This window comes from Tupaia chinensis, unplaced genomic scaffold, assembly GCF_000334495.1.
Source record: "Tupaia chinensis unplaced genomic scaffold, TupChi_1.0 Scaffold000057_1, whole genome shotgun sequence".
Lineage (NCBI taxonomy): Eukaryota > Metazoa > Chordata > Mammalia > Scandentia > Tupaiidae > Tupaia > Tupaia belangeri.
Genome location: NW_006159515.1, coordinates 4,964,861 through 4,988,294, shown reverse-complemented (window position 1 = coordinate 4,988,294; position 23,434 = coordinate 4,964,861). Strand labels below are relative to the sequence as shown.

The following is a 23,434-nucleotide window of genomic DNA, read 5'->3' as shown; positions in this document are numbered from 1 at the left end:
TTTAATTCTTAAAAAGAGGATGACTGGGGCCAGCAGGTGGTGTGGTGGTGAAGGCGCTGGACACTCCCACATAGCTGACCACAGTTTGAGTCCTGAACCTGGTGGCTTGCTTTCTCACTGTCCCTCTATGTGTGTGTGTTCCTCTCTGGTCAAATTAAAATAAATAAAGGAATAAATAAAATAATTTTAAAAAGAGGATGACTGGGGCCAGCAGGTGGCATAGTGGTTAAGGTGCTAGACTTCTACCTGGCTGACCATGGTTCAAGGCATGGATGTGGTGGCTTGCTTTCTCACTTTCTCTCTCTCTCTCATGAGTGCATATGCCTTATAGCAAATTAAATAATAATAATAAATAAAATAAAATAAGTAATTCTTTAAAAAAAAAAGAGAGAGAGAACTGCTCTCTGAAATTACCAAAGTCTTAAAACAGGATTCCTTTAATTTTTAAAATTTAGTTTAAGTTGAATATTTACCGAAGCATGAGCTGAAATATTCATCAAATAGAAGTTTGTAGAATAGATTCATACTGAAACCCTGACCAGAGAGAGGGAGAGTAAGAAGGCAAGCCGCCAGGTCCAGGACCCGAACCACAGTCGGCCATGTGGGAGTCCAGCACCTTAACCACCATGGCACCTACCGTCCCTGGGATTGCATTTTTCAGTAAATACACTTGGACACACCTTGTGAACTGAGTACTTAGAAAAAGGAAATGAGTGGAGAAAAGGAAAATATTTCAAGTCAGATTTCGTAGAGGACTCTGGTATCCAGCACGGGCTGGCTGATGACAGGGCCAGTTCTGCTCACAGGCAGAGGAACACATCAACCTGTGTCCCTCGGGATCTCCGTTATGGGCACGCACCACACCGGTGTGACACCCACCAACTTTGGAAGGTTCCTTGTGAGAATTCAGCTGCAAAATCCCCCTCAGTTTGTTGGCCTCACATGAAAACCTAGCGCTGATATATCACAGTGGTATAGAAATCCCTTTCAAATTCTATATGGTGACTTGGGGCTATGAAGTCCACCCTAATATTTCTGCCCCGGGGAGAACCGTGTTGGTATAAAGCCGGCCAAGGACAAGCGTATCTGCCCAGTCTGGAGGAAAGGAAAAGGAGCCTCGCACTCCAGAGCAAAGCTAGCTGCCTCCCAGCCAGCACACAGATGTCTTACTCCTCGATTCCAGATAATTCCTTCGTTTCAGATTATTCCATTTTCTTACAGAAATGTGTATGTGCCCAGGACAACAGAACTCCGTCTTAGCATTCTCTACCGTCAAGTTTTCTTTCATGATTCTTTCGTGGCATATCAGGTATATTTACGAGATCATTTTCTCTGCCTCTGGTGAGTCCGCCTTTGAGAGCTCAGTGGTAAATACACAATTAGCATGTATACTAAGAGGTTCAAGATTCCCATGACAGGTTCTCCCTGTGCTTGGCAGAGAACGAGGTCTGTAAGCGCCTTTCCTTAAGCACCCACTTAGCTAGGATGAGGAGGGTCTCTAGCCATCGCAAGAAAATCCCCATCTGAGCATCACGTCGCAGGGCTCTGGCGTGAGATATTTTTGCGGCTGCGGGGGTTCTGTTTGATCATTTCCCTTTCGGTCTGTCTCGTACATTCTCCGTGCTGGACTTGCCTGAGTTCATCTGCGTCCAGAGAGGGTATCATTGCCAACGTGACGTTCATATTATGACTTAACGAGCTGGAAAGTCAGCTTGCATAGATTCTGCGTCTCTCAAACTGAGATTTTTGATTCGTAGACAGGTCGCCTGTAGACTCTTCCCAGAGGCTTTGGCTGCTTGGGACACAGATTGTAATCACAGTAATTAGCACTGAATTCTCAAGTCCTGCTCTTCAGCTTGACCTGGCAGCATTTAAGCATCGCGCACGCAGCTGGATCGATGGCAGGAATTGAAGGGCCCGGCGTGGGGCTGCTTCTGGCCGCCTGTGGTGGGCACCACCCTGGGGGATTCCAGGAGAGCATTAGGGACACGGGGGTGGGGGGTAGTGAATAGACCTGGGGCGTGAGAGGAAAGAAATATGAGATTGATAAAGCACCTGCCTATTAAGAACTGTTACTGGAGACATGTTGAAGACAGACTCTGGCTTGAGCCATTCTCGGCACACTCGGTCTCTCCTACACGGTTCAGTTTTGTGTAGTCCTTCAGTGCTCCTTGGTGAAAGTTTCTGTTTCCTTTCCCTAAGAGAAAGTACCTGCAGATCTTACCAAAAGCTTCTGAAAAACACCGTAGGACATGAAACAGAGGCTTTGATCGCACCGTTGTGGCAAAGACGCTGGGATGCTCCTTTTTGAAATCAACGATCTGGGAATGTCGGTGGTGGTGGAGATGGGGAATGAGACTCAGATAAGTCACTCCCCTGTCGTCTGCGTCTTCACAGTCCCTGGACTGTGCCCTCTCACCAGGCCACTAGAAGGCGAGGGTGATAAGGACATGGCAGTCGTGGATGTCAGGCCCTCAGCCCTACCCATGGAAGGCTACAGATTTTCCGTGGGCGCTGAAAGACTGACTGCTGAATAATGAACAAGTGTGAACCTCCAGGAAGTAGTTAACGCGCCACAGAACCGCCGGGGGGTGTGTCCTATCGCTAAGGATGTGATCAATGTAGTTGAAAAAACATGACAGGCACTTTTTTTTTTTTTTTTTTTTTTTAGGTTTTTGCCATAGGGAGCATCCACTCACTGGAGAGAGACAGAGACAGAGGGAGGGTAAGTGAGAAATTACCCCTCAGCAGGGATGGCCATACCTCAATCCCTTCTCAATTTTTCTCTTGGGATTTTGGGCGTGCGCGCGCACACACGTACCCTGTGTGATTTTCCAACACCTGAACCATGGATGACCATATGGGAGTCCAGTGCCTAACTGCCACACCACCTAGTACCCCTGGTAGACAGATTCTTTTTAAAGCTTTTTTATAAGTCCTTAAAAAAAGAGAGAATTATTTAATTAATTAATTTATTTATTCATTCATTCATTCATTCATTTTAATTTGACCAGAGAAAGAGAGAGAGAGAGAAAGGGAAAGTGAGAAAGCAAGCTACCAGGCCTGGGACTGGAATAGTGGTTGGCCACGTAGGAGTGTCCAGTGCTTTAACCACCACCCCACTTACTGGCCCCAACAGATTATTTTTTAAAAAATAATTACTTATATTAATTTATTTATTCATTCATTCATTCATTCATTTTAATTTGACCAGAGAAAGAGAGAGAGAGAGAAAGGGAAAGTGAGAAAGCAAGCTACCAGGCCTGGGACTGGAATAGTGGTTGGCCACGTAGGAGTGTCCAGTGCTTTAACCACCACCCCACTTACTGGCCCCAACAGATTATTTTTTAAAAAATAATTACTTATTTTGGGACTAGCAGTTAGCATAATGACTATGTCACTGGACTCCCATGTTGTCGACCACGGTTTGAGTCCCGGACCCGGTGGCTTAAACTCACACCAGGCGCGTGTGCATGCGTGCCCAAGATCCTGAGAGAAGAATGGAGAAGAAGGGATTTCGGTGTGTCCAGCCCCCCTAGGGATTGACCTTGGAGAAGCTTTTTTTTTTTTCAATTCTGTATTTAATTTTATTTGTTGTTAATATTTAATTTGACCAGAGAGAGAGAGAGAGAGAGAAGGAAAGTGAGAAAGCAAGCTGCCAGACCCAGGACTCAAACCGTATTCAGCCATATGGGAGTCCAGTGCCTTAACTACCATGCCACCTGCTGGTTACTGGTAGACACATTTTTATTATTTATTTATTTATTTATTAAAAAAATATTTATTTATTTGTTCATCCATTTTTTAATTTGACCAGAGAGAGATACAGAAAGAGAAAGAGAGAAGAAAGCAAGCCACCAGGTCCAGGACTTGAACCATGGTCGGCCATGTGGGAATGTCCAGTGCCTTAACCACCACACCACTTGCTGGTCCCAGGTAGACACATTTTTAAAATGAGATTTGTTTTTAAAAAAGTTTGGTTCTCTTAACAGACAGAAACACAGTTGGTCCATCCTACCACTTTGTATTAGTAGTTTATGTAAGGTTAAACTTTTAAGAAAGAACTTTTGCATTTTTCAGTTGTCAGCATTTTTACTGACTTAGGTTGCTGGAATATTAACGTGGAAAATGAAAGCTGTTTTGTGTTTAAATGATAGTCATTTTGTAATTTCAATGCGCACTTGAAACCAGACCCTGTGTGTTCACAGATAGTGGTTTTTAGGCCATGGTTACATTTGCCACTAATTTGTACCTTACGACATACTTACTGCTTCCAGAATACTCCTTATGCTTAGGGTAACCTGGTGTCTTTCTGGAGTTCTTGGCTGTCCAACGCCCCAGTCAAGCACGCATGTAACATTTGTCCCTGAAATTCTTTCATAAATCAACAGGAGACCCTTTTTTCCCGTTTTTACTATAAAAGGAGAAATGATGGTAAAACTTAAGTACACACAGTTCTTTTAACCCTAGTCTTACATCTGTTGAGGAATTGTGTTTTTATTTAAAAATATTTTAGCCAAGCATCAAAACCAGAGAATGAAGCCTCTTCCCAACCTCTGTCCATAATGACTTTTCATTTTTAAAAAGCAAAACAAAACAGGAAACCCTAAAGGCCTCAGCACTTCAATTTCTTTTAAAAAACGATTCGATTAAGTTAGAAACCTGTGTCAAACTTTTCAGAAGTACTTCTCAACAGCTTGGCTTTGTAAGGAGCAACCGAATTAGACACACCATAAATTTACTCTCGATTTTCTTAATAAGCTTGAGCCTCCAGAAAGCTTCTTTTTTTACGTTACAGAAACCACAACACTGTTGCGGGTTGAAGAGACCCAGCCGTTATTATCCTAAGTGGTTTTCGAAGTGCAGGACTCAGGATTGGGGTAGAGGCTGATTTGGAGAACGTCGTCTGTCTTTCTCCTTCCTCCCCTGCGCTTATTTCATTTTGCAGCTAGCTGGGTGTTGTGGGGTTCTTTCATTTCCAGTTTCCATTTGGGTTCTCTCTTCTTTTGCTTAACAATTCTTACTAGAAGAAGATAGTGGGCATTGTATTTTATTTTTGTTCTTTTTTTCTCTTTTCTTTCCTTTTTTTTTTTTTTTTCCTTTGCATATTCTTCCTTTTCCACAGGGAATTGTTGCTAACCAAATTTAAAACACTGCAGTGTTTAGGATCCCTGCAGGGCCATTTTAAGTATTTGGACCCGTAAAGGGCCCCAAGCAATAACTACCTGAATTGCTTTTAATTACACAATATAGCTGCATCATTTTACTTCAGATTCTTTTTGATTGATGCTGCAAGGCAATTGTAACCGCGGATGATGGGATTAAGTGCCTCTTGAAGTGACTTTAGCTTCTTGTGGGAACAAAAGGAGAACACTTAGCCCCTTTTTGCCTGCCTGCCTTTTCCTTCCCTTGGTATAAAGAAATACAATTAACAAACATTATCCCCAGAGGTAAATTGAAATGTACATGCAGACAGGAACGGCTCTTGACTGCAATTAGACATATATGATCCAAGGTATTCTGGCCACTCATTAGTGCTAATTGTTTGAGAAACAAGCCCAGAACAAATGATTAAAATGTAGGCGCCATATCTGGGATTATTAGCACGTGTGACCAAACGCGCGCTCTGTGGCTGCCCGGGCTCGGAAAGGGCTCTGATTAGACCAAGCTTGGGTCGCTCAGTGGTTTGCTCTCCGTGTTTGCCTAAGACCTGGGGGTGTTTATAACAAACAGCTCATATCTTTCTTTCTTAATTAGTGGGAATTACTATGCAAATGTTGGCGTTTTGTAATTTAATATCCTATCCCCTTCCTGTGCCTTTGGGTTGTTACTGCAGTCTACCAGTCTCCCCCAGGAACCAGGATAAACTGAGTTCTCCCTGTTGCTCCATTTTCTTTAAAATGTTAATTAGATGCCAAGGAAAAGTACTTGAAAGTTTTCTCTTTTATTTGGTCATTGAATGACCATTGAACCTTTTTTCTTTATTTTAGAAGTATTTCATTTATTATCATTATTGTTATTTCAAAAAATTTGATCAGAGGGAGACACAGAGAAAAGACAGAAAGTGAGAAAGCAAGCCACCAGCTCTGGGACTTGAGCTGTGGTTGACCATGTGGAAGTCCAGCCCCAATAATCGCCATGCCTCTGCCAGCCCCAACTATGGAAACTTAAATTACACTTACAGCATACTTAGAGAAGAAAGTTCTCGCAGATACTCTGGCATTTGGAATTTGTACTCTGGTCACAGAGATCTGGTAAGAGTAAAGTAGTTAGCTGGGGCCAGCAGGTGGCATGGTGGGTAAGGTGCTGGACTCCCACATGGCTGACTCCCACATGTGGTTCAAGTCCCACCCTGGCGGGTTACGTGTGCGTGTGTGTCCAAACTCCCGACTGGATTGTGGAGGAGAAAGGATTGCAGTGTGGCCCTCCCCTCTGGGGAGGGGGTGTGCTTTCTCATTTTTCTCTCTCTGTCTCTTTACAGCGAGTGCACATGCCCTATAGCAAAAACCTAAAAAAAAAAAAAAAAAAAAAAAAGAGTGAAATATATAGTTAGATGTAAACTAACCAGGAGCTGGTTGGCCCATATGAATGATCAGCAGGATTCTTACGACTGAAGGGACCTGGTTTAGACTCTGTGGGCACCAAACCTTTCTCTAACCCCAGGTGGCCAGAGACAGATAGTAACTACATCCCCCTAGAAATGCAACTATGGCTTCGGGGTAGCAAGTCAGCAAGAGATATAGGAGCCAAAGGGAAAGGGAGAAACCACCAGGCAGAAGAGGGAGCAAGGATGCCAAAGAGGACTCTGGGAATTGCATCCCAGGTCGGCCACCCAGTGTGGCGGGCCACAGGCAGCTGCTCTTCACTTAATGACCTGCCTGTTTAACGACCGCGGTGACTGGAGACCAGTTCTCCAAGCAGGGACTCTCCTTGCCCAGTCTTTGTCCCCTTCCTGCAGTAGGCCAGTAATTGCAGTCACGCAAGACTATGTGGTTCGTTTATAAATTTGTGCTTCATTGTGCACTCACAATAATAATTGGAATAAATCAAAATGATTTCTCTGGATTTATATTACCGTGTTATGGGCTGTCTCGTTGCTCTCTGGTGCTTATCTAACATTTGCTTTTTGAACGGACACAGTTACATTCTTCTAGTGTGGGATTCGTGATACCAATTGAAAGATACATGCCCCATAGTGCCAGGGCACACCAGGGGACAGCCACCTTTAGCTTCCTGCTTATCAACCAATCCTCTTACGACCTAGTCCTGGGAACGTAGGAACAGAACTCAGCCGTGAAGTGAGGAGCCACTGGACCAGTGGCTGTTTCACATCCCCTCACTTGTAGCTCAGTGTCCTCTGTCCTCTGAGGACCATTTGGAGATTGTCCATTTGGTGCCGTGAAAATCTGCAACAACTCTTCAGTCTCAGACTGTCCTTGTCACCCAACCTACTTCTGAGCTGCCTGCTCCCTGGCATATCGTTAGCATGTTCCAAAGAAGACAAATATAGTGTTATTCTGACAGAATATAAGATTAAATCAGCTTTTAAAATGACTATGCACATTCCAAAGACAAAGATCTTCTGGTTATCTAGGTCTCTGGATGACCTATCCCGTCTTCCTTGCTGTTATCACAGAAAACCAAATCAAGTTACAAAGAAACCGTAACATGGATTATTAGAGACATACAGCTGGGAAAAGGACTCCCCTCTTCATTTTAATTTTATTCCCTTTGTATTTATTGTAAATAGATGTGTTACTTTAAAATTTGGCCAGTTCATTCTACTGAAAACTAAGTAACAATATATATTCAATAAAAGCAGGTTTTGGGGGGAGCTAAAAATAAAAGAGGGCCCACAGGTGGTGTGGTGGCTAAGGGCGCTGGACTCCCACATGGCCGACTGTGGTTTGAATCTCAGACCCGGCAGTTTGCTTTCTCACTTTCCCCCTCTCTCTCTCACTCTCTCGCTTTCTCACTCTCTGGTCAAATTTAAATAAATAAATAGAGAAATAAATAAAGTTAAATAAAATAAGTTAAAAGAATAAAAGCTAAAGGGAAAAGACTGTTTTTGTACTTTGAGCTGGTGCATGGCTAAGTGGCACTGAATTAAGAAAAAAATTGTAAGTGTCCCTCAAATTCGAGCAAGTTTTAGGAAGTCTTGCCTTACATAGATATTGAAATGAATTAGTGCTTGTAGCAAAGTAAACATTCTTTAAAAAAAAAAAAAAACTATGTTAGAAAAAACCTTCATGGTCACATCCATATGTTTAGTTTTAATTTTCATCACACTTAGCTCTGAATAATTAAGAAGGAAAAAACAATCTTAATCTTATTGTGGGTCCCACACAATCAAAGCCACACACACGTGATACGTGATCACAGCTTGTATTCACAGCTTTCGTGTGTGTGGTATGGGTCTGGCAATTAGACTCAGACTGTGTTTTTTCTAAAAATTATTCAGTGTGAGAGAGAGAAAGAGAGATCAATATTAAACTCTTCCCCCAAATCTACAAATCAAAATCATCAAGGGACGGCAGCTAACAAAATATCACAATTCTAAGCTATGCAACATTTTGGCCTCATTTCATTGAGATTGGCACTTGAAAGGAATTTTTGAGAGAATCTAGGAAGAAAACGGAGATTCCATTAACCCAGATCATTTTCATGACAGTTACCAAAAAAAAATTAATATGTGGAAAGAACTATTTTCTCAAAATTGCAGAGCCATTTTCTGGAGGAAGAAAAAAATTCTGCCATGATTACTTTCCTATCAAAGAACCCAGTCATGGGGGAGGTGCGCTAATTTGACACTCGGTAGCCTTTGAGCTTTGGAAAACCTCTGTAAGAGGATCCAGAGCTACATCTGTCAGGTTGACAGCCTTCTTTGGTGACCTTTAAAGAAAAAAGTTAAGGAGAAATTGATCTTTATACTCACATTTGCTCCGTTACTTCTAAAGCTCTGAACAAGCCAAGAAATTATCATCTCACCTTTAAATGTGTTAATTTTCGACAGAATCATCCAGCACTGAAGGAATTGCTAAACGGATTCTGATGGTCTTATGGTGATAATATTTCCTATATTTTCTACTGACTACTTTTTAAGAATTATTTATTTAATTTTATTTATTATTATTTCATTTTACTAGCAAGAGAGAGTGTGAGAAAGCCAGCCACCAGGTCCGGGACTAGAACCACGGTTATCCATGTGGGAGTCCAGCACCTTAACCATCGTGCCACCTGCCAGCCCCTCCATTGGCTGTTTCAATACATTAGCTACTAAATATTGTCTTTTTGGCAGCTGGTTTTAGAAGCAGATCTTAAGAATGCCAGCAACGAACAATCCAATATGCAATAGAAACCTCTGCTTTCAATGTCCACCTATAGTCCATAATGAAGTAAATTTCCCCTTCATTCCTTATGTACAGAGTGGCTGGATCGAAACTTACGAGCAGTCTCTACAGAGGCAAAAGGAAGTCTGGCTGGGATGTCCTTTAGGTTTGAATTACAGTGTCCCTGACACTGCTATGTCACACGCCTGACAGGTGCTCTACATCTTAGTTCCCTGCACGGGGTACACGCGGGACCCCATCTATGGAATATCTAGGAGGACAGTCCCGGAAGTCATTTCTGGACCACGTTCTCAGCAGCATCCACAGTTAACTGTTAATGATCAACATCCTTGGGCTCCCCTGTGTGCCCAGGAGCCCCAGCGCAGAAGAGATGCTAATCGCATTGTGTCCTTAGACGTGTTCAGTGAAGGAGTGCAGGTTTCCCTCTTGACCTCAGTGTCAAGCCAGGAAAGAAAAATCCCTCCAGTTTCCCGTCCACATAAAACCTCTGCTCCTCCTTCTCTCACCAAAAGTAGAGCAAGAAAGTGGGATTACTGCGAATACCCACCAACAGGCACATGCTCTATTGTCAGCCCCTCAGCCTCACAAAGCGAGGAGCTTCACAGAAAAACAAAAAGCTCCGCTGGCTCCCCTCCCCTCCACCCCCACTCTCCCCTCCTCCCCTCCTCCTGCCTTCCTCCCCACCCCAGGCTTTCTCACCCAGCCCAGCTCTTCCTCATCCTTCCCCTCCTCATCCTTTTTCTTTCTCTCCTCCTGTCCTACTCTCAGACAGCTGCCCTCGCCCTCCTCTTCCCTTCTGCAGTCTGACTTAGGCGTAGTGTTTCTGGAACTCCTTCTTCATCTTTCAGAAAACGTCAGTGCTAGCCTTTAGAGGTGCTGCCAGGTCCCCCAAGGGCCATGGGGGTAGAGCCACAGTGAGCGCTGCCTCCCCCCAGTCGTTAGGAAAGACTAGCCCACAAGGGATAGACTCATGGTCTTTGTTTTGGAAAACTCGCCGTCTTATTTGGGACCCTGGACAACTTGTGCTGCACAGCCCATCGGGCGACTGAGCAAGCGAGTGACAGTGAGGTGCTTCTGGAAGGTCATCTCCGCCTTACACTCACCGCCCTTGCTTGGCAAGGCCCAGCTCGTATTGAATGCGTGATCCATTCTGCATTGGATCAATACATTTTTTTAAAGGATTATTTTGTTGAACTTTATTTATTTTATTTATTTATTTTAATTTGACCAGACAGGGACAGAGTGAAAGAGAGAGAGGTGGGAAGTGAGAAAGGGACTTGAACCACATGGATGTGACAAAGCAAACAGATTTGGTAACTTTTTTAATTGTGGTGAAATATAGATAACAAAATGTACCGTTTTCGCCATTTTCAAGCATATAGTGTAGCAGCATTAAATACATTGTCTTTGTTGGACAGCCGGCACCAGCGTTCATCTCTAGAACTTTGTATTGTCCCGAACCGAAACTGTGTACCCGTTACACAGTAACTCCCCAGGACTGGCCGATGGCATAATGGTTATATCGCTAGGCTCCCATGTAGTGGACCATGGTTTGAGTCCCAGACCTGGTGATTTAAAACTCATGCCGGGCATGTGTGCGTGTATGCCCAAGATCCTTATAGGAGAATAGATCAGAAAGGATTGTGGCGTGGCCATCCTCCCTGGGGGAGGGGGGTAATTTCTCTCTTTCTCTCTCTCTGTCTCTGTCTTCCTGGTGAGTACACACGCCCTATAGCGAAAATATCTCTAAACACAACAAAAATAGTAACTCCCCCTTCCTCCTGCTCCTAGGCCCTGGCAACCACCATTCAGCTTTCTGGCTGTATGAATTTTTTTTGTCTTTTTTTGGAGAGGTTTTTGCTATAGGGTGCGTGCGCTTGCCAGACAGACAGAGACAGAGAGATAGAAAGCGAGAAATCACCCCCAGGGGGGATGGTCATGCCACAATTCCTTCTCCTCCATTCTCCTCTCGGGATCTTGGGCACGCACGCACACGCGCCCGGCGTGAGTTTAAGCCACCGGGTCCGAGACGCGAACCGCAGTCAACTACATGGGAGTCTAGCGACATAGCCATTACGCTAACTGCTGGTCCCGTGGCTGTATGAATTTGATGATTCTAGGCACCACCTCATTTAAGTAGGCAGCAGAAAAGATGTGTCTCCTTAAGTCAGCAGGTGGCATGGAGGTTAAGGTGGCATGGCGCTGGATCTCACATGGCCAACTGTGGCCAACTGTGTGGTTCGAGTCCCAGATCCAGCAGCTTAAGAATCACATGCTGGGTATGTGTGCATATGCACCCAGAATCGTAAGAGGAGACTGGAGGAGAGGGGATTGTGGCATGGCCGTCCTCCTGGGGGGTGATTCTCTTCTTTATTTTGAGAATTATTTACCTAATTTACTTATCATCATTATTATTTTTAAAACTTGCTACAGAGCACATACACTGAGCAGAGACAGAGAAAGAGGGAGGGAAAGTGAGAAAGCTAGGTTCCAGATTCAGGACTCAAACTGCAGTCAGCCATGTGTGAATCTAATGCCTTAACCACCATGCTACCTGCTGGCCCCTGATTTTTTGCATGCTCTCTCTCTCTCACTCCTGCACACATACCCTATAGCAAAAAAACAAAAACAAAAACAAAAAAACACAACTTGTCATCTTGTGCCTGACTTCTTTCGCTCAGTGTAACGGGTAACTTCGATTTCGATGTGGATGTTTGCTTTTTCATTCTGTCCGATCCCGGGGTCGCTTGCAGACACTTGCTTTGCACCTGTCATCTTGATGACCTGAGGAAGCGGCGCTCTGCCCTGGAACAGTGTGGTGCAAACTTGATCAGACTGGACAAGAACAAGGACTCTGTTCCTCTCCGCCACCCCGGTGCTTTATCTGGCGCCCACCCCTTTACCGGGGCTTCTCTGGCAGAGAGGGTGGTGAGCGTGGGCCAGGAGGAAAGGTCTCCCCGGCACCCCTGCTCTGCACACGGTGCCCGTGGCCCACGTGTTGTCCCCTCCTGTGCCCTAGGCCCTTCCCTAGCAGCAAACCCACAGCGGACCGAAACTGCACTCCTTGTGTCTGCCTTGGACACAAAAGACTATTTCTTCATTTCAGCACAAATGGAGCACTTGATTGAGGGGTGAGATAATTGCTTCATGAGAGTTTCCCCTGAACGCGTCTGCTCGGCTCTCCTGAAACCGGCTGCACGCTTGCTTCCTTGTATTTGCGCCACATGCTAATCTCACGAATGGCCCTGTTCTGCCAATGGGAGGACAAATAGCTGTTCTTTTCTCTCGTGTCCATGGAAAGCTCCCCTTCTTCCCGCTGTTGCCATAGTAACCGAAACATAGTTCTTCAACATAGGAAGGAATCTCTCAGGGCACTTGGGAACTTAGCAAAGTGAGAACATAAGTAGGCCTCAATTATTATAGATGCTGGTGTAAATACCTAGTTATTAATAGTCACAAGTGTGGTTGCAATTGGTAGGTGAATGTTGCTGCCACTTGGAGGCTAGGAAAGGACTGGCGAATGGGCTCTTATCTTCACTTGGCACCACAGATGCTTCTAGAACCATCTGGATTGCTAACTGACATCAGACTCATGGACCATACATCATGGAGCTCAGTATCTGCTGTGGAAGGCAGTATGGCAACTTGTCAAAAAATTAAACAGAGTGAATGTATCACCAGGCCACCCCACTTCGGAGACTTTTCCCAAAGAAATTAAATCAGAGTCTCAAACAGATGTTTGCACACACATGTTCACTGCAACATTAGGCACAATGGCCAAGAGGTGGGAGCGACCCGAGTGCACATCGACAGATGAACGAGTATATTCCTATAATGGAGTGCTACCCAGTCTTAAAAAGGAGAGGAATTCAAGTGGCATGGTGGTTAAGGCACTGGACTCTCACATGGCTCATCCTGGTTTGAGTCCCAGCCCCGGTGACTTGAAACTCTCATTTAGCATATAAGTGTGTGTGGCCAAAATCCCAAGAATGGAGGAGAAGGGATTGAAGTGGGGCCATACCCCCGGGCGTGATTTCTTACTTTCCCTCTCTGTGTCTCTTTCTGGTGAGTGCACGTGCCCTATGATAAAAACCTAAAAAAGGGCCCAGCAGGGGGCATGGTGGTTAAAGCAGTAGACTCCCATATGGCTGACTGCAGTTGAAGCCCCAGACCCGGCAGCTTGCTTTCTCACTTTCCTTCCCTCTCTATGTCTCACTCGGTAAGTGTACAAGCCCTATATCAAATTTCTTTTAAAAAATTATAATAATAATAAATAAAATTAATTATTATTATTTTTAAGTGGTTATTTTAAAGTTTATTTATTTATTCATTTATTTTAATTTGACCAGAGAGAGACAGAAAGAGAGAGAGAGAAAGTGAGAAAGCAAGCCTCCAGGTCTGGGACTTGAACCGTGGTCAACCATGTGGAAGTATCCAGTGCCTTAACCACCATGCCCCAAATTAATTATTTAAAAAAAAAAACCTAAATAAAAGGGGAAATTCTGACACACACGACACCAGCTCCCAGCCCTGGCTCTGCTCGTCCACCTGCCTATCTGACAGGGGTGCCTTCAAAACTGCCCGGTGACCCTCTTGCAGCCAAACTGCAAAAGCATCAGGAAGAAACTTCTGGGTCTTTGCAGACCTTGGGGAATTAGGAGCAGCTGCACTAGCTCGTGTTCTGCCTAACTATCTACATTGCCTCCCTCCTCCGCTGTCCTACATGGCTGCAGAGTTCTCACCAAGTATTCTTCCAGAGTTGTAGGTGGGGGTTGGCACAAGCTTTCAGCTTTGCCCCTCTACATAGCTTGGAAGTTGCTGTCACCCCTCTGCCCACCTTCACAGCCTTGCAGGCTCCTGGGATGGGGAAATACAGTAGGCAGAGTCTGGGCGCTTGCCCTGCCAGTGCCAAGGGCTTCCTTTACTTCAAATCCCCCTTCCTCTCTCAGTGTGCCTCCTGGGAACTGTATGTTCAGACCCTCAGGTGGCTGAAAATTAGAAGGCCTCCTTCTCAGTTAGCAAAGGCAAGGTCGTTATCTCACTACGGGCTTGGTGTGCGAATCTGGTTTGAAGCTCCTAGCTCAGCAAGGGCTTCTTGGTATTCCCTTCTCTCTGAAACCCCTGCAAGGAGGACCTCTGATTCAGTGGGTAGGAGCATGGAGAGCATGATTTCCAGGCTGGGAGAGCTTTCACTCAGCTCTAAAGTAGTATTCTCCCTTCACGGGACTAGCTCCCCTGCGTAAGTAAACCAGGGATAAATCCTAGTGCCTTAATGTCCAGTAACCCCAAGTTCTTCCTGGGATCAGTAAGACTCGTGGTTTGTACAAGCAGCCTCTGGTGCAGAGATTCTTATCTTCGGCTGCGCTTTGTAGTCTCCTGGGAAACTTTCAAGAAACATCAAGAAACTGTGGCTGGTGAGTGGCATGGTGGTTAAGGCGCTGGACTCCCATATGGCCAGTCGCATTTCGAATCCTGGACCGGGTGGCTTGCTTTCTCACTTTCCCTCTCTCTAGTCAAATTTTAAAAAATAACAATTATGAATAAAATTATTTTTTAAAATAATTAATTTTATTCAACCTCATTATTATTATTTTCCAGTTTGATCAGACAGAGAGAGAGGGAAAGTGAGAAAGCAAGCCACCAGGTCCATAACATCGCTAGACTCCCATGTATTCAACCACAGTTCAAGTCCCAGACCCGGTGGCTTAAACTCATTCTGGGTGCATGTGCATGTGTGCCCAAGATCCAGAGAGGAGAATGGAGGAGAAGGGATTGTGATATGGCTATCCCCCCTGCGGGTGGTGGTGGTGATTTCTCGCTTTCTGTCTCTCTCTGTCTTTCAGGTGAGTATACATGCCTTACTCTTAAAAAAAAAAAAAAAAAGGTCAGGAGCCTGGATCTTACCCCAACCAGTTATAACAAGCTTTCTGCAGCTGAGGCTCTAAGAACAGCAGAGCTGAACACTCCCCAGGTGCTTCCAGTACACCAGCATGTCTGAGACAGTATACCCTTTCTTAGTGCTCTGACATTCATGTGATTCGCATGGCCGGGGGTGTTGCCAAGCTGCAGATGCTCTGATTGGGAAAGACTGAGATGGGGAAGGGGCCCCAGATTCAGTATTTCTGAAAGGCTTCCCCACAGTGAAAGAACCTCCCATGGAAAATTCTCACAAGAGAATAGACGAGAAACCAATTGGGCTGGTCAGTGGCAACACCTCACTCAAGTGGCAAAGTCAGAGAGAGCCGAACAAAAAGGGCCAGCCAATGGCCTGGTGGCAATGTGACACCCTGGGACACTGGACCCACAGGGAAGGTCTCTGGCCCTGCTTCCAAGGCGTCTGTACACTTCAGGTCCACGCCTGTGTGCCTGATTCTGGAGGGTGGAGGCCGGGGCTGGATTGCAGTGTGAAGATGCTATTGGGCAGGGACCAGCAGTTAGCGTAATGGCTATGTCGCTGGACTCCCACGTAGTCAACCGTGGTTCACGTCCCGGACCCGGTAGCTTAAAACTCACGCCAGGCGCGTGTGCGTGCATGCCCAAAATCCCGAGAGGAAAACAGAGGAGAAGGGATTGCGGCGTGGCCATCCCCCCGGGGGGTGATTTCTCACTTTCTGTCTCTCTGTCTCTCTCTGTCTGGCGAGTGCACGTGCCCTATAGCAAAAAATAAAATAAAATAAAAACCTCTCAAAAAAAAAAAAAAAAGATGCTATTGGGCATACCTGTCTCTGGCTCACTCATGTGGAGAAATAAATTAACTTTAAGCAGGCACTGCTACCAGCGGATTTAATTTAGTTGTACTGGGTGGGGTCCAGAACTGGACAAATTGTTTAGTTTTTTGCCATAGGGCACATGCGCTCACTACAGAGACAGAAAGAGAGGGAAGATGAGAGATTACCCCCAAGGGAGGATGGCCACACTGCAATCCCTTCTCCTCCAGTCTCCTCTTGAGATTTTGGGTATGTACACACATGTGCCCAGAGTGCTTTTCAAGCCGGTGGGTCTAGGACTCAAATTGCACAGCCAACTATGTGAAATCTAGCACCTTAACTACCCTGCCACCTGCTAGCCCAGAATCGGACAACTCTTCAGTGCTTGTTACCTTGAATTCCAGACTGAGAACCCCTGTTGTGCTAGGGTCCCGTCTGCCACTGGTGATGTAAGTGGTTAATGAATGGCATCAGGTGAAGGAGGAAAGGCAGAAGACAGAACAAGGCCAGGAGAGGCCCCCCGAGGGACGTTGTATCTATAAAAGATCCCTCGGAAGAGACAACTCACCATAAGGCTACCAGATTTTGTAGCACTTGTCTTAAGCCCCTGCTTTGCATATTGTTTGAATATATTTACATGTTGACTATCAAGAGGCCGTAACTCCAAGTATGTAGATAAAATAAGTTTGATCTTGTCACCTACTGCAATTGTATTCATACCCAGCAGTCAGTCCTGAGCACAACTCCAGTACAGAACAGATTTCGCACAGCCGGGGATGGGGAAGGAGAGGACTCACCAGCAGGCGGGCAGGAGGGAGGTTTTGGGAACCCCTCCGTCTCCTTGGGAACCGTGACTACCAGGATTGGGCACCTGCCGCCCTCCCAATGACAGCCACTCCAGACATCAGAGTCTGCTGCAGAACCTGAAGCCCGAATCCGCCCTACACCTTTCTGCTTTTCATTATTCCAAAGTTTTTGTTGCTTTTGATCCTCCTTCTCTCTCAAGCTTTGCTAGGCACCTGCCATAGGCCTTGCTGACTCAGTTTACAAGCCATCCTTCCAGGTGTGCCTCCCCGGACCTCCTGGGCACTCCCTGTTTCTTTTGGGCTGCCTCCCCACCTGCTTAGCACAGAGCAGCTCAAGGCCAGGGCACAGGGCCGCACAGGGTGTGCCCCGACAGGGTTTCCCTGGAGGGCAGAGAGGGGCTGGGCTGCAGCTTGTCCTCATGCCCCAGGCCATGCTGCATCGGGAGCAGGAGTCACCCGTTTGCTCTTCCATCCGCAGGAGGGTATGAGGGGCGCCATTATTTCTCATTTGTACTTAGATGCTGTCATGTGCCAGTGCAGGCCTGGTGCAGGCTACCTTTTGGGTACTTGCCGAGTGCTCCCAGAATGAATGAGCAAGAGAACAAAGTGGAGGGGCTGGCAGGTGGCGCAGCGGTTAAAGACGCTGGAGTCCACATGACCAACCGTGGTTCGAGTCCTGGACCTGGCAGCTTGCTTTCTCACTTTCCCTCTCTCTCTCGCTCTGTCCCTTTCTGTTCAAATTAAAAATAAATAATAAATAAAGTTAAATAAAAATGATTCTTAAACAAAAGAAAAGAGAACAGAATGAGGCTATTGTAGTCATCTAGGCAATGGTTAATGAGTCTCTACACTAGGATGCAACATAGGAGGAAAGGCAGAGGGAAAGAAGAGACAGGCCCTGGATTTTTTCTTTTTTTCTTTTTTTTTTTTTTTTTTAAGAATTATTTATTTAAGGCCAGCAGGTGGTGTGGTGGTTAAAGGCACTGGACTCCCACATATCCAACCGCAGTTGGAGTTCTGGTCCTGGCAGCTCGCTTTCTCTCACTTTTTCTCTCTCTCTCTCTCTCTCTCGGATTAAATTTAAAAATAATAACAATAACAACGTTTTTTTTTTTTTTAAAGAATGATTTATTTATTTTGATTTGCTATAGGGCATGTACACTTGCCACAGAGGGACAGAAAGAAATGAGAAAGCAGCTGCTAGGTCTGGAACTCGAAACATAGTCATACGGGAGTCCAGCACCTTAACCACCATGCCACCTGCTGGCCCACCTGCATTGGATTTAAGGCTCAAGGAGGACAGAAGAGGAAAGGCATAACAACGATCTGTCCCTATAATCACTAACACTTGATTCTTCACAAAAGGAATCAAGTGTGGTTGCAGGTGATGTCTACACAGTCAGTTCCGGAGAGCGGGCTTTGGTTAGACAGGTGAACGTGAGTTCTGTACCTCTCTGTTCAGGCCTTGCACTGAGCGATATGGGGAGATTGAGAACACCCTGCAGAGGGTTTGTAAGCTAGCTTTCCTGGTGCTGAGCTCTGTTGGCCAGCAACACACATGGGTGCTGAGTGCCAAATAATACTCATAGCCATGGGGCTGCAGGTAGCATGCTGGTTAAGGCGCTAGACTTCCACATGGCTGACCATGGTTCAAGTCTCAGACCTGGCAGCTTACTTTCTCTCTCTCTCTCTCTCTGAATAATAATAAATACATAAAATTAAATAATTCTTAAATATTCATAGCCACATCTCCACACTACCTTGTTTTTAGTGTGGTAAGCTTTGTCCTGTACGGGCAGCTGAGGTCGTTACTATGTGCTTCTCACTGAAGAAGACACCGACATTGCGTTCATCCCATCTGCTGACAGCCAGTCAAAATATTGGTCAAACCATATGCAATTACTATGTTAGAGGTAAAAAAGGGTCAAATATCAGCCATTTCATATAGCTGATTCTAACACTTTCCACTATATTATGCTGCCATTTGAGACTTCTTCAATGCTTTTATTGGTTTGTTCTCAGCCCTTATAAAAGGGATAAACAAGAAGTGATGTGGAGCCAGCAGCTGACATGATGTTTAGGGCTGGACTCTCACATGGAGGACATGGAGAATGGAGGAGAAGGGATTAGGGCTGGACTCTCACATGGAAGACATGGAGGATGGAGGAGAAGGGGTTGCGGCGTGGCCATCCCCCCTGGGGGGTGACTTCTCGCTTTCTGTCTCTCTGTCTTTCTCTGTCTTTCTGGTGAGCTCATGTGCCCTATAGCAAAAACCTCTCAAAAAAAAAAAAATTAGTGACTTGGGTATCTTTTTATATACTTATTGACCATTCATGTATCTTCTTGGAGAAATGTCTAAGTTCTCTGTACGTTTTTAAATCAGGTCACTTGTTATTCTTGTTGAATTTCAGTAGCTCTATATTTTAGTTGGTTATTCCTTGTGTGATTCGTATTTTCTCCTGTTCTGTGGGTTACTTTTTTACTCTGTTGATGGTATCTTTAGATGAACAAATTTTTTAAATTTTCATGAAGTCTTATTTTGTCTATGTTTTTTGTCACCTGTATCTTTGGTATCATATTCAAGAAACCACTGCCAAATGATTCTAGCGTCATAAAGTGTTTGCCCATTTTCTTTCTTCTAAGAGTTTATAGTTTTTGCATTTAGGTCTTTGACCATTTTTGAATAATTTTTGTATGTGGTATTAGGTAAGAGTCCTAACCTCCACTCCCTCCTTTTTTTCTTTTGCACTGGAAATCCAGTTTTCCCAGTAGCATTTGTTGAAAAGATGATCCCTTTACCACTGAATGGTCTTGACACTCTGTCAAAAATTTAACAAGGGGCCAGCTGGTGGCATGGTGGCTAAGGGTGCTGGCCTCCCATGGCCCACTGAGGTTTGGATCCCAGACCTGGCAACTTGCTTTCTTAGTTTCTCTCTCTCTCTTTCTTTCTCTCTCTCTCTTACACACACACACTCTCTCTCTCTGTGTCTCTCTCTGTCCCTCTCTGGTCAAATTAAAATAAATAAATAAATGGATAAAGTTAAATAAAATATAAAAAATTATTTAAACAAATATGTAGGGACCAGCAGTTAGCGTAATGGCTATGTCACTGGACTCGCATGTAGTCAATCATGGCTCGAGTCCCAGACCCAGTGGCTTAAAACTCACGCCAGGCGCATGTGCGTGCGTGCCCAAGATCTTGAGAGGAGAATGGAGGAGAAGGGATTGTAGTGTGGCCATCCCCCCTAGGGGGTGACTTCTCGCTTTCTGTCTCTGTCTCTCTCTGTCTTTCTGGCGAGCACATGTGCCTTATAGCAAAAACCTCTCAAAACAGAAACAAAAACTAAAAAAAACCCCAATATGTAAAGGTTTCTAAGCTCTGTAATTCTTTTGGTCTCTTTGTCTGTCTGTATACCAGTAGCACACTTAATTTGGTTACTGAAGATTTATAGTCAGTTTTGAAATTAGGAAGTATGAGTCCTCCAAGTTTTTTTTTTTTTTTTTTTTCTCAAGATTATTTTGGCAATCAACTTCTGTTTGAGTTTTGGATAGATTTTTTTTTTTCTGTTTTTGCAAAAACATCATTGTGATTTTAATAGAGATTCTGCAAATCACTTTGGGTAGTATTGACATCTCAACAATATGAAGTCTTCCAATTTGTGAACGTGTGTCTATTATTTATGTCTTCTTTCATTTCTTTCAAGAATGTTTTATAGTTTTCATTGTGCAAGTCTTTCTCCTCTTTGGTTAAGTTAATTCCTAACTATTTTATTATTTTAATGCTTTAAATGGAATTACCTTTTCAGATTGTTTATTGTTAGTATATAGAGATATAAATGGGGCCAGCCTATGGCATGGTAGATAAGTTGGCTGAATCCCACATGGCTGACCATACAGTTCAAGTCCCAGACCCGGGGCTTGAGAAACACTCCAGGTACATGTACATGAATGCCGCAGATCCCAAAAGGATGGAGAGATAGAGAAGGGACTGTGGCATGACCATGTCTCATGGTGGGTGCTTTCTCATTTTCTCTCTTTCTCTCTCTTTCTGTGTGAGTACAAATGCCTTCTGGAAAAATAAATAAATAAATAAAGTGATTTTTGTGTGTTATGTTGTATTCCGCTACTCCGTTGAATTTGCTAAATCTAATGATTTTTGGAGACTTTTTTTGTAGTACCTTTAGGGTATTGTACACATAGGATCATATCATTTATTGGGACCAGCAGTTAGCATAATGGCTATGTCGCTGGACTCCCATGTAGTCGACTGCGGTTTGTGTCCTGGATCCAGTGGCTTAAAACTCACGCCGGGCGCGTGTGCGTACGTGCCCAAGATCCCGAGAGGAGAATGGAGGAGAAGGGATTGCAGCGTGGCCATCCCCCCTAGGGGGTGATTTCTCGTTTTCTGTCTGGCAAGCGCACACACCCTATAGCAAAAACCTCTCCAAAAAAAAAAAAAAAAAAAGAAAGAAAAAGATCATACCATTTATTAACAGAGATAAGTTTACTTCTTATTTTTTAGTTTTGGTATTCTCTATTTCTTTTTCTTTTCCAATTGGTCTAGCTAGAATTTCTGGTACTGTGTTAAATAGAAATGGCAAATGTTGGTATTCTTCTCTTTTTTATTATTGATCTTAGGGGAAAAGCTTTTAGTGTTCCACAATTAAATACAATGTTTACGGTGGGCTTTTTGTCAATAGTATTTATTATGTTGAGGTCGTTTTCTTCTATTCCTAGTTTGTGGAGTGTTTTTATGATGAAAAGATGCTGAATTTTGTCAAATTCTTTTTTTGCGTTAGCTGGATGCAATTTTTAAAAAATCAGGTGCTTTCCTTCCATTCTGTTGATGGAGTGTACTACATCGATTGATTTTCAATGGAGAATCATCCTTGTATTTGAGAAATATGTCTGACTTGGTTATAGTGTATAATCCTTTTAATACACTGTTTAATTCAGTTTGTAAGTATTTTGTTGATAAATTTTGCATTCATGTTCATGAAGGATATTAGTCTATAGTTTCCATTTTTAATAGTGTTTTTGTTTGTCTTTAGTGTCTGGGCAACGCTGGCCTCATGGGATCAGTTTAGGAAGTGTTCCTTCCTCTTTAGTTTGTTTAGATAAGTTTGAGAAAAATCGGTATTAGTTCCTGAAAGATTTGATAAGTTTGCTCATGAAGCCATCAGGTTCAGAACTTTTGTCAAGAGACTTGGTTACAATTCAGTCTCCTTTCTAGTTAGACTCAGATTTTTCTATTTTGGCCCAAACTCCTCTGTTTATGTGTCAGACTGCATACGTCTTCACTTTTATGAACTTAGAGTCCACATTCTGCTGCTTAGGTAACTTCTTCGGGCTCCTCCTCCTTATCTTCCTTTTTCTGCTTCTCTGCTTTCTGTTCTTTTGCCTCAAGTTGATAATTCATGCCCAAATCAGTGAAGCAATAGATACCTGCGATAATTAGGATTATACTGCACACCCAGTGTGTGTATTTGTAGACTGGGCATATGTCCTTGGGATGACCTAAAAGTGTGGCCCCAAGAGGACAAAACAGCATTCCACAATGTTCACCCATCCCGCAAGGCTAGCGAACCTTTCAAACAATATGGAGCTGTGCAAAATGCAGTCCAGATCCAAATATTGTATGTGCAGGGGTGAGAGTGTGCGTGACATGGTGGGGCGGGGCAAGGCCGAACGCTTGACCCCACGCTGTAGAGCTCACCAGACTTAATCTCTCCCTTATTTATGAAGGACCTTTTGCGTCCTATAGGATTCTTAACAGACAGTTTTATTTATTATTTTTTTTTCTTTTAGCACCTTGAATATATCAGTCCATTGTCTTTTAGCCTCCAGAGTTTTAGATGGAAAATCTTATCAAAGATACCTCATATGTGGTGATAACGTTTCTCTCTTGCTATTTTGAAGATTCTGTCTTTTGAAAGTTTGATTTTAATGTCTTTTTCTGTGGTTTTCTTTAAGGAGTTTATTGAACTTCTTGGATGACTATATTCATTTTTTTTTCATCATATTTGTAGAGTTTTCAACCATTATTTTTCAGATATTCTCTCTGCTCTTTTCTCCTTCATTTACCCCTCTGGAATTCCTACAATGTGTATGCCCAATGGTGTTTTACATGTCCCTTAGGCTGTGTTCACTTTTCTCCAAACATTTTTCTGTTCCTTACACTTGATAATTTCCATTTTCCTATCTATAAGTTTGTTAATTCTTTCTTCTGACTGCTCAGATATGCATTTGAATTTGACTAGTGAATTTTTTATTTCAATTATTGTACTTTTTAATCTCAAGAACTTATTTTTCATTTCCTTTTAGGCTTTCTCTCTCTTTATTGATATTTCCATTTTGTTTATCCATTATTTTCTTTTATTTTCACCATTTCTTCCTTTAGTTCCTTGAGCAACTCTAAGACAATTGTTTTAAAGTCTTTGTTTAGTATATCTACTGTCAGGTCTTTTCCAGGGACAATTCCTGTTTACTGTTTTCCCCTGACTGGGCCATATTTTCCGTTTCTTTGTATGCCTTGTAATTTTGTTGTTGTTGTTTTTAAAATGGACATTTG

General features: G+C 43.8%; 1 protein-coding gene across 1 annotated transcript in view; it reads left to right on the top strand.

Annotated features, from left to right (window-relative positions):
• The first annotated feature begins 2,327 nt into the window (after positions 1-2,327).
• The window catches only part of CLYBL (citramalyl-CoA lyase), a 142,171-nt gene continuing 121,064 nt past the window's right edge, over positions 2,328-23,434 (top strand). Inside the window, exon 1 of the mRNA XM_006141555.2 lies at positions 2,328-2,470. Coding sequence (XP_006141617.1) covers positions 2,328-2,470 — 143 coding nt within the window. The remainder of the gene's footprint in view (positions 2,471-23,434) is intronic.